Below are 11,620 nucleotides of genomic sequence, written 5' to 3' on the forward strand. Positions count from 1 at the left end.
CCCCTTTAAATAGAGCTCCTCCAGCTGACAGACCTTACTGCGCATGCGCAGTCCGCCCGCCGCACAGCTCAGCAGCGAGGAACCCGGAAGACCAGGTAAGTGGATCCAATCAGCCTACGATTGCGCGCAGAGCAGACTGATTTCACCGGGCGCGTTACCCACACGCCCAATCGACCCCCCGCCGCGAACCTGCCGCCATGGTAATATCAGGCCCGAAGAGTGGAAATATTAGTTTTCTCAGTTTTGGTTATTGATGCTAAACTTCATTTTGACTTAGGAGATTCAACAAAAGCAAAATCAGGACTTTCTGTTCATTAAATCTTCCCTTCTCAAAGTGCTATGGTACTGTATTATAATCCATTCTCCAGTAGCTAATTCAATAAATACACTACAGGTTCTGCACTTAACCATAAGACCAGGTCCTAAGTATGATCCTTGATTTACACTGCTAAGCAGAGGCATTATAATTTACTTGTGTGCTCAGTGTAGGAAGGGAAAGAACAGAATTAGCCAGGTTTCCCATCCAATACCCCATGTGGACACTGGGTGAGGACAGGATGGAGTGTGGCTATAATGGACCCATAGTTATGTAATCTGTGAATCTCATTTTTTTAAGGTCACATCCCATGGTTGTATAGCCTGTTAATGGTCACTGAAATAATCACTTGAGCAGTGCACTTGAGGCCCACCAACTGTACCCCAACAGGAGCTAAGACTTAAATAAAATAAGGACTGGAAAGTAGAATAAAAACTAATACATGCTAAATATTTTTATTTGTAATGGATGCTACATTTCATGTTCTCAACCAATTATTCAGTACCAGCACCAAACACCACAAAGTCTTTCTTCAATTGTTGTTGACACTAAGCTGAGCATCTTGGAGGGAGGGGTGGCAAAAAAGTCAAACTTTTTTTTTATTCGTTCATGGGATGTGGGCATTGCTGGCGAGGCCAGCATTTATTGCCCATCCCTAATTGCCCTTGAGAAGGTGGTGGTGAGCCGCCTTCTTGAACCGCTGCAGTCTGTGTGGTGAAGGTTCTCCCACAGTGCTGATAGGAAGGGAGTTCCAGGATTTTGACCCAGCGACGATGAAAGAACAGCGATATATTTCCAAGTCGGGATGGTGTGTGACTTGGAGGGGAACGTGCAGGTGGTGTTGTTCCCATGTGCCTGCTGCCCTTGTCCTTCTAGGTGGTAGAGGTCGCGGGTTTGGGAGGTGCTGTCGAAGAAGCCTTGGCGAGTTGCTGCAGTGCATCCTGTGGATGGTACACACTGCAGCCACAGTGCACCAGTGGTGAAGGGAGTAAATGTTTAGGGTGATGGGTGGGGTGCCAATCAAGTGGGCTGCTTTGTCCTGATGGTGTCGAGCTTGTTGAGTGTTGTTGGAGCTGCACTCATCCAGGCAAGTGAAGAGTATTCCATCACACTCCTGACTTGTGCCTTGTAAATGGTGGAAAGGCTTTGGGGAGTCAGGAGATGAGTCACTCGCCGGAGAATACCCAGTCTCTGACCTGCTCTCGTAGCCACAGTATTTATGTGGCTGGTCCAGTTAAGCTTCTGGTCAATGGTGACCCCCAGGATGTTGATGGTGGGGGATTCGGCAATGGTAATGCCGTTGAATACCAAGGGGAGGTGATTCGACTCTCTCTTGTTGGAGATGGTCATTGCCTGGCACGAATGTTACTTGCCACTTATCAGCCCAAGCCTGGATGTTGTCCAGGTCTTGCTGCATGCGGGCACGGACTGCTTCATTATCTGAGGGGTACTGATTATGACCCACAAAATGTGTCTTGCTTGAAAGACAATAGCATCCATCTGAGTGAATGGGGGGAATCAAATATGAAAAACTAAAATTTTGAATATATCCAAATTCATGCAAATATGGTTATAAATATTTCAAAAATACACATGCCAAATTATCCCAAATAATTTCACTTTAATCTACTGTACAACCTGCTATTGAACTCGTAATAGTAAATGGTTACAACTATACTGAAAATAGCACAAGCATAAAGTACAATACCAGTTTCAGTGCCATATTTAAAACTATCCAACAGCTTCCAAGCATACCCCAGTACTACAAGATTCTGTAATTTTAGTCACTGCAGCACCAACTGCCCTATAAAGTATGAAAAGCAGCTTAAGCATGTGTGAATTTGCATATATCCCTTTAGGATGTTTCATCCTTTATATCTGGCAAGTTTAACTGACAGGATACGATTGCATTGGTAAAATGGAATGTATATGAAACAAATTATTTAACATCAGAACATAACCTGTGAAACAATCATAGTATCAACTATTAACAACTTTTAGTTCATATAAAAGTGGTACAACATAGATCATAACAGAACTTCAGTTGAAAGTACAATTTTTGCTTTGGCTATAAAAATTTATTGATGGCTAACATTTCCAACTGAGTAAAGTAGAAAGTTCATGGACCTAATTTTCCAAGTTATAATTAGCCATCATTTAAAGATAGGATAATTAAGGTGAAATAAGAGAAACAAAATGTGTTATGCTGTGAGCAGTCATTAAGACTACTGTACTACTACTATTGGTCCCTGGATTATTCTGTGCTGCTAATGAGTTTAAACATCACCATTTACACCAGCATACATGGAAATGTTTAAACACAACTAATCTAATTGAATCAGATTGTTTTATCTTCAAAAAAGTAAAATGGAAATAGTTGAGGTACTAAGTCACTCAGTCATCTAATGCAGTTTACTGAGAATTCAATTTGAAGCACCACTGCATTTGTACCAGATTGCTACATGCCACTTAGTTAATGCCATTAATACAGATTTGTAACAAATCACTCAAATATAGTTGAGAAGGCATACCTAGAAGACTTGTTTCATCAAACATTTGGATCATAGCTGCTATACTAAAGTATGCTAGGGTTGGTAGACATGTGGAATACAAGAGAAGTAACAAAATGTAGGAAAAGTTGCATACATTATGTAGAAAATACTTTAACCCAAAACTTCATTGCTTAAGAGATATTAGAACATAATCATGCACTTGAAAATTCAATAAGGTTCAGGTCTTCTATAAACAGCAATGTGAGAAATCCTTGCACGCCTCAGTATAGCATGAGATCATGAAGTGTATGTTAAAATATACTTTTTAGAACAGAAAGGAAACAGCGCTGTTAACTTAATCCTTTTTGTTGCTTCAGAAACAATAATGGGCAGATGAAATTTAACGCAGAAAAGTGCAATGTGATACATTTTGGCAGGAGGAATGAGGAGAGGCAATATAAATGAAATGGTACAATTCTAAAGGGGGTATATGTGCACAAATCTTTGAAGGTGGCAGAACAAGTTGAGAAAGTGCTTAAAAAGCATTCGGGATCCTGGGCTTTATAAATAGAGACGTAGAGTACAAAAGCAAGGAACTTATCGTGAAGCTTTATAAAACACTGGTTCAACTACAGCTGGAGTATTGTGTCCAATTCTGGGCACCGCACTTTAGGGAGGATGTGAAGGCCTTAGAGAGTGTGCAGAAAAGATTTACAAGAATTGTTCCAGGTATGAGGGACTTCGTTAAGAGGAAATTTGATAGGAGTGTTCAAAATCATGATAAAGTAAATAAAGAGAAACTGTTCCCATTGGCGGATGGGTTGAGAACCAGAGGACACAGATTTAAAGTGATTGGCAAAAGAACCAAAGGCGACATGAGGAAAAACTTTTTTTACGCAGTGAATAATTATGATCTGGAATGCGCTGCCTGAAAGGGTGGTGGAAGCAGCTTCAATCGTGGCTTTCAAAAAGGAATTAAATACTTGAAGGGAAAAAAATTTGGAGGGCTACGGGGAAAGAGTGGGAGGAATGGGACTAACTAGATTGCTCTTACTAAGAGCCGGCACGGGCTCAATGGGCCAAGTGGCCTCTTTCTGTGCTGTAACCATTCTATGATAACTGTTACCAGTAAGGTTGTAACTTATCACATGGATGTTCCAAACAATCATGGGCTAGTAATAGATAATAATCACTTTTCCCAGGCTTCCAGTAAACAATTTGGTGGGTGGGGGGTTAGCAGGGAAATTATGGGGTAAATTTTAACTTCCAGCCCGGAAGGGAGCAGGGGGATAATTTCCGGGTACGAAACCCAAAAGGTAAATAGACAATCATGAGGCCCATCAATGGTACTTCCGGGTTTTGCACCCGCAGCCAGCCTGATTGGCAGCCGGGGATCAGAGGGAGGGAGGAAGGGAGGAAGGAAGGGAACATAGGCCAGGGGGACTAAGAACGAGATCCGAGAGGGCGGGGGTGCTAAGAACGAGATCGGGCGGGGGGTGGGGTCACTGGAGGCCAGATGTAGAGTCGGAGGTAGGTGGGGTTCACCATTGCTGGGGGGGCGGGGGGTGGGGGGGGGGCAGGGGAGGAGAAGTTGAGGGGGGGGGGTTATACCCTGTGCCACAGGGGTATTTTCTGTACCTATTGCATAAATGTTGCCGGCCTACTGTTCTAAATAAGTATCTTCAGGACAACCCTTTTGTTAGTATGTAACGAGTTCCTCGGAGATTCGTTCATTCCAGCAGAATTAAGCTGAACAAAAAATAACTTAGATCGGGGGGTCCTGTCGGCCAGGTGAGCTTGTTGGGCCTGGATGAAGCACTCCTGCTCCTCCGGGCCCACAAGTATTGCAATAAAGGCACTCAGCTCATGGATACAGCCCTTCCCCCTGCCATGAATGGAAAGTGATGGGAAACCCGAATTTAGGTATAGCCTAAATTCATTTTAATTTTCCAATGCACAAAATATTAAGCACCTCAAGTATCCCAATGAGGTACACTGTCCTTTTACATATCGGCCTGCCAGCCTTAAATGGGGCGGGACTTCCTGGTGTCTGCTCTCCACACGCAGACAAACCTGCCTGGGTTAAACCCAGAAGCAGGCGTGTTGGAGCTCAGATGCAGTCCTGCACTGAAAACGGAGGATTTTTACTCCCCACCTGCCCCCACCCAACCTGTTCTTGGGGATTATTTATCCCAATGAGTTAATGGTGGCAGACTTTGTTTAAACTATCTATGGACAGGTCCAGAACTCAAGGCTAGACTGAATCATAGAAAATCTCAAGAGTGGCTACAAATTCTTGAGATCTGTAATCAGTCCCATGACAAAGTTGAAAATTCAGTCATATTATAATATTTATCATTTAAAATATACCCCAGACGATATGATAAATTCAAATCTCTAAGATGGTATTGCAAAGCATCATATCACTTGCCACTACACAACACTCCTTTTGTTTTCTCTATAAATTTAGTTAAACCATCTTTACATCCATTAAATAGAGCACGAATATCAAACAATAGCCACACAGCACCGTAAAAAACATTTATACTGACACCTTGCATCTTCTAGATACAAGTGACTATTAGCGTCTTCAGCAGCAGTATGCAAGTGGCTACAAGCTACATATACACTTCTATTAAAACTGGCATCATGGTGCCAATTATACACAATAGTTTGATGTGGGTTGAATATAGTTGTCATCTAGTCCACATGACTTCTTAAAAATTGTTCTGCTGTCGTTTTAAGTTTGCCTTTGGACACTGAACATTTCCCTCACAATTTTAATCCACATCAAAGATATCTTACACAATCTATATGACTTTCATATACTACACCATCTGTTTTGTTCGTCTGTATCTTGGACAAATTCTCTTCAGTTTTCGAACTGGCTGCTTCCTTGGGATAGTGTGTCAACGCTCTGTTTTTCTGACTGAGAATGTACTGAGACTTGAACAGCAATCTCTTGGTGCTCCTCATGCATGTATGAATCATCAGATTCTCCTGCAGGTGAACTGCTGCGTTGCATTTCAGACTCAATAGTGTAGATCTCATCGTTGCCCCCAACTGCTTGTTCCTCTTTGTTTTCTTCATCTGTGGCCTGCTCTGCATCCTCCATCCGTACAGCCTCAATGATCTCTTCTACAAAGGCTTTACAGTTCAAGATAAGAGGTGGCAGAGGAATGCTGCGAGCAAGTTCTTCAATATATCTGGCAAACTCCATGGTCTTAAACTGAGTTACTTTGGCCAGTTCGAGAGTCTTTGCAGATGTGATGATAGGAATGCGTTTTGCAATTTCAAATGCCTTCTGTAATTTTTCTGCTCCTTCCATCTTGAAGAACTCGTTGATTGCTTTTTCAGTTTTCCTGAGGTGACTACTCATCATACAGAGGCGAGTGATGTTCAATATCATAACAATTGTAAAAGCAATGAGGCAAACTATCATATAATAAACACCCATGTCGCCTGTGGTGAAGACAACACGCAGGGTGACTGTGTAGTTTAAAGTGCCATGAGAGTTTGTTGCGACGCATGTGTACCGACCTCGATCGGCAAATGTAATACTGGTGATGTTCAGTTCTCCACTGTCTAAAATAAGCCATTTTCCATCTGCATAATAAAGAAGGGGAAATCAGAATTCATAGGAGTACAAATTTTATATTTAAATATATATATGTAACTGTGGAGGTAATTATAAGGCTGTAACATAGTAAATAGGGTTGAATACTTATTTATTTATCGAGTACAACCCAGAAACTACATTCTTTAATGGAATATTCTAAGTAAATAAATCTGGATTCATTTTTCCATGGCTGCCAAATGATGGCAGATACACATGTACAAAATAAATTTGTGCTCAATCAACCCTGGCATGCAATCAGAGACAAAGACAGATTTACATATACATTATAATAGCGCCAAGACAGGGTCAGATAAAAAGGACATCAATGCTAAGGTTCTAATGTTTAAAATGTATTTCTAATTAGTAGCTCTTGGTAGTTCAAGCATGGTTGCACTATTTCCATGTTATTTTAAGAATGCCCTGAAATTTTTGGTTTATCTACAACATAAAATACAGGTTCACAATTATTTAATACTTGCTGACCACCCAGTAACTTATGTGTGATACAGAGACATAAAAGAAACTCAAATGGTGAAAAATAAATTTGGGAACCACACTAGTGCAGCACCTATGACAGTGTTCTTGGGCATTTTTCAAAGGATCATCTACTGTTATAATGCTGTAGTATTATGTAATGGTTTTCCCATTTTTAAAGACTTGTGACACTAAATGCTCTGTAAAGTATGGAAGTAGTATCTTTTTACCAGCTAGTGGCAGAAAATGACGCTAATGCGCTACAGTTTATTGTGCTGATCCCATAAACTTTAGCCACTTTTTGCAAGTTCAACCCCAACTTAAAAATTTTCCAGAACACAATGTTCTACCTTTGTTAGCACAGGTACAACATTACCCCACAGTAGTACCATAACAGACTTACAAACACCAAAACTGACACTGGGTGCCTGGAAAAATGTTACCATCCCTAAAACTGACATCCCAGAACCTTGATAACGACAAAAAAAAACAATCTGGTGACTTTTCAAGTATAATTCTTCTAATAACTTCAATTTTTTTATATTATCCCATGTGTGCGTTTCTAAAGTAATTAATCACCTTATGCATTTGTTCTAAAAAGATACCAAGTATTCAACAATAATTTGTAGCTAAATGACCTAAAATTAACTCTTTACCTCTTTCTCTGCTTTCCTCTAGCAGATTTCCCTTTGAGTTGTACCACAGAATATCATGTAGCTGGCTGCTGTTCACATTGCATTCAATTAACACACTGGTCCCTTCCTTCACTATTAGGTCATGGTGTGAAGGTAGCTTTGAAAGAAAACGAGATCCTATGTGTGCCACAGAACCGGTCCTCTCTGAACTGATATAACTGTGATTTGCACCATTATATAATGTGCAAACAAAAGTACAGCAGTTCAAAAATAAAGTTACTGTTAAACATAAGTGCTTCATTGGAAAAGAATGAGATTTTAAGCATTTACAACAGACAAGTCTAATTACTTATGTAAATCTACTGCAAATCCAATGCAATGTGATGTAAGTTTCATGTATCTTATGGATTCTGAATACAGCTTTACACCAATCAGTTCGTCAATGCCCTTTATCAGTTTTGAAGTATTCACATGGAGCCCAGATCTTGATTCTCACGTGGAAGTCCAAGGTCAATTAATAACCTGTAATTATACAAACAAAAATCCATGATACATATGCATAACAAAGAGTGAAGTGTCAATGGTGCAACATATCTTTTCATAAACTAAGCATAAGATAATACTCTTGGGTCCATTAACATCATAAATTGTGCTCAATTCTTGGAGATGGGGCTTGAAACCACAACCTTGATACAGAAGAGACTACCACCACAGAGCCAGGCTGACATATCATGTTTCACCCAAAAATACTTTGCAGCATATATTAATAGCTAAGCAAACAGGTTCAAACATTGGCTTAGAAATTGGTTTGCGCTGGCCTGGTTCGGAATGATCCCTGTGTCAGAATGGGTAGGCCAGAGGCCCACCCGATATTGGACCTCGGGCCGTATTTACATGAGGCCGGAGAACTGCAAACACCTGCTTCCACAGGCAGCTCGCTGCCGGATATTTTAAATTACAGGCCACTGCATCGCTGGCAGCAACCCCTCAGCTAGGTTTTGGAGAGGAGGGGGGTGGGGGAGTGGAGAAGAGCGATTGAGAGAGGGCTGGAAGGAGTGATTGGGGCGGGGGGAGAAAGAGAGCGGGGAGAGGCGGAGCCATCGGAGGAGGGGGAGAGGCGGAGCCATCGGAGGAGGGGGGAGAGGCGGAGCCATCGGAGGAGGGGGGAGAGGCGGAGCCATCGGAGGAGGGGGGAGAGGCGGAGCCATCGGAGGAGGGGGGAGAGGCGGAGCCATCGGAGGAGGGGGAGAGGCGGAGCCATCGGAGGAGGGGGAGAGGCGGAGCCATCGGAGGAGGGGGAGAGGCGGAGCCATCGGCGGAGGGGGGGAGAGGCGGAGCCATCGGAGGAGGGGGGAGAGGCGGAGCCATCGGAGGAGGGGGGAGAGGCGGAGCCATCGGAGGAGGGGGGAGAGGCGGAGCCATCGGAGGAGGGGGGGAGAGGCGGAGCCATCGGAGGGGGGAGAGGCGGAGCCATCGGAGGAGGGGGGAGAGGCGGAGCCATCGGAGGAGGGGGGAGAGGCGGAGCCATCGGAGGAGGGGGGAGAGGCGGAGCCATCGGAGGAGGGGGGAGAGGCGGAGCCATCGGAGGAGGGGGGAGAGGCGGAGCCATCGGAGGAGGGGGAGAGGCGGAGCCATCGGAGGAGGGGGGAGAGGCGGAGCCATCGGAGGAGGGGGGAGAGGCGGAGCCATCGGAGGAGGGGGGAGAGGCGGAGCCATCGGAGGAGGGGGGAGAGGCGGAGCCATCGGAGGAGGGGGGAGAGGCGGAGCCATCGGAGGAGGTGGGAGAGGCATAGGCATGGGTGGAGGATTGGTTATCTAACAGGAAGCAGAGAGTTGGGATAAATGGTACATTCTCGGACTGGCAACCTGTAGCCAGTGGTGTTCCGCAGGGGTCGGTGCTGGGTCCCCAACTCTTTACAATCTATATTAACGATTTGGAGGAGGGGACCAAGTGTAACATATCAAAGTTTGCAGATGATACAAAGATGGGAGGGAAAGGAGAGTGAGGAGGACATAAAAAACCTACAAGGGGATATAGACAGGCTGGGTGAGTGGGCGGAAATTTGGCAGATGCAATACAATATTGGAAAATGTGAGGTTATGCACTTTGGCAGGAAAAATCAGAGAGCAAGTTATTATCTTAATGGCGAGAAACTGGAAAGTACTGCAGTACAAAGGAATCTGGGGGTCCCAGTGCAAGAAAATCAAAAAGTTAGTTTGCAGGTGCAGCAGGTGATCAAGAAGGCCAACGGAATGTTGGCTTTTATTGCTAGGGGGATAGAATATAAAAACAGGGAGGTATTGCTGCAGTTATATAAGGTATTGGTGAGACTGCACCTGGAATACTGCATACAGTTTTGGTGTCCATACTTAAGAAAAGACATACTCTCGAGGCAGTACAAAGAAGGTTCACTCGGTTAATCCCGGGGATGAGGGGGTGAACATATGAGGAGAGGTTGAGCAGATTGGGAATCTACTCATTGGAGTTCAGAAGAATGAGAGGCGATCTTATTGAAACATATAAGATTGTGAAGGGGCTTGATCGGGTGGATGCGGTAAGGATGTTCCCAAGGATGGGTGAAACTAGAACTAGGGGGCATAATCTTAGAATAAGGGGCTGCTCTTTCAAAACTGAGATGAGGAGAAACTTCTTCACTCAGAGGGTAGTAGGTCTGTGGAATTTGCTGCCCCAGGAAGTTGTGGAAGCTACATCATTAAATAAATTTAAAACAGAAATAGACAGTTTCCTGGAAGTAAAGGGAATTAGGGGTTACGGGGAGCGGGCAGGAGATTGGACATGAATTTAGATTTAAGGTTAGGATCAGATCAGCCATGATCTTATTGAATGGTGGAGCAGGCTCGAGGGGCCGATTGGCCTACTCCTGCTCCTATTTCTTATGTTCTTATGGATGATATTACATCCATTTTACACCTGTATAAAGGAAGCAGCATCATAAAATTTCTAGGCCTATGAGTCTGCCTGAACACTGATTGCTTTGGTTTTCTATTAAGTTACTTTCCCTATCTAACAATATAGGTTTTGATAATATAAATTTGCACATTTCTATCCCCCAAATGCAGTGTTAGAACAAGTTTATTCATCTATGATGACTGACACTTTGAGTACAATTTTCCAGCTCTTGTTAAGTTCAAGGAATTTGTCAACAATCCTAAAAACTAATGATTTAGATGTCAGGAGACTACCATTGCTTCTATTTGTTAGTATTATCCCAACAAAATCATAGATGTCACTTGCTAAATTAACTGGCAGATTTTATTTATGGCCAAGTTACCACTTATTGCAGCTTCTTGTATTAAGAAGCCTTATGTATACCAGACATCTGGAAATTCGAACTAACCAACTAATCATTGTACATCGATAGCGCCATTTTAATTTTAAACGGGAAAGCCTTACTTATTTGTCAAACAGCAAAAATAATTGTTACTGCAGCCATACAAACCCTTGGAATATCAAATGCCCTTCACGAATCAAACTTACATTCATCCAAACTCCATTCTTCTACACAAATTTATTTTACTGGAAAGGGTACATCTTCAAACTGACCGGATGTAAATTACTGGATCTGAAAGTCTTACATTAAAATGAAAACTAGACAGTACGTCTCTGAACTTAAAAAGAGCTGGAATTTCCGTGAGCACTTGCGGATGCGCAATTTCATACGTTGCACTGACAACGGCAGTGACACCAATCGAATAACAGAAGATTTCCACAGTCCTCGCGCCGGAACAAACTTATTCTGCCCTGTGTAACCGCAATAAGTTACATTATTATATGTCTAAATAATATTAAAAACACCAAATCCATCAATCGGTTTGTCCTCCTGCGGACTGACCTCAAATTCAATTCTTTTCTTCTCTTCGTCGGAATCAACAACTAGCACATGCGCACTGACTCCTGTTTACTCCACCACAGAGGGCACTGTGAAGAGCATGCGCACTGACTCCTGTTTACTCCACCACAGAGGGCACTGTGAAGAGCATGCGCACTGACTCCTGTTTACTCCACCACAGAGGGCACTGTGAAGAGCATGCGCACTGACTCCTGTTTACTCCACCACAGAGG

General features: G+C 43.1%; 1 protein-coding gene across 3 annotated transcripts; it reads right to left on the reverse strand.

Moving 5' to 3' along the window:
- Positions 1 to 745: 745 nt before the first annotated feature.
- LOC137332421 (microfibril-associated glycoprotein 3-like) lies at positions 746 to 11,512 on the reverse strand. Of its 3 annotated transcripts, none has more exons than XM_067996240.1 (3): positions 11,391 to 11,512; positions 7,558 to 8,058; positions 746 to 6,414 (listed from the first exon to the last, which is right to left on the reverse strand). In XM_067996240.1, the coding sequence occupies exons 2-3, from the start codon at positions 7,835 to 7,837 to the stop codon at positions 5,681 to 5,683; spliced, it is 1,014 nt and encodes a 337-aa protein (XP_067852341.1). In that variant the 5' UTR covers positions 7,838 to 8,058; positions 11,391 to 11,512; the 3' UTR covers positions 746 to 5,680. The 3 variants fall into 3 exon arrangements, with proteins under 3 accessions (XP_067852341.1, XP_067852342.1, XP_067852343.1); XM_067996241.1 differs by lacking the exon at positions 11,391 to 11,512 and adding an exon at positions 11,134 to 11,359; XM_067996242.1 differs by lacking the exon at positions 11,391 to 11,512 and adding an exon at positions 11,036 to 11,074.
- Positions 11,513 to 11,620: the final 108 nt, after the last annotated feature.

Source organism: Heptranchias perlo, chromosome 14, assembly GCF_035084215.1.
Source record: "Heptranchias perlo isolate sHepPer1 chromosome 14, sHepPer1.hap1, whole genome shotgun sequence".
NCBI classification, from domain to species: domain Eukaryota; kingdom Metazoa; phylum Chordata; class Chondrichthyes; order Hexanchiformes; family Hexanchidae; genus Heptranchias; species Heptranchias perlo.

Coding starts and splice junctions, on each gene's coding strand:
- LOC137332421 (XM_067996240.1), bottom strand. CDS start 7,837: ATGAAGCACTTATGTTTAACAGTAACTTTATTTTTGAACTGCTGTACT. Junction 6,415..7,557: donor AGAGGAAAGCAGAGAAAGAG/GTAAAGAGTTAA, acceptor TTTATTATGCAG/ATGGAAAATGGCTTATTTTA.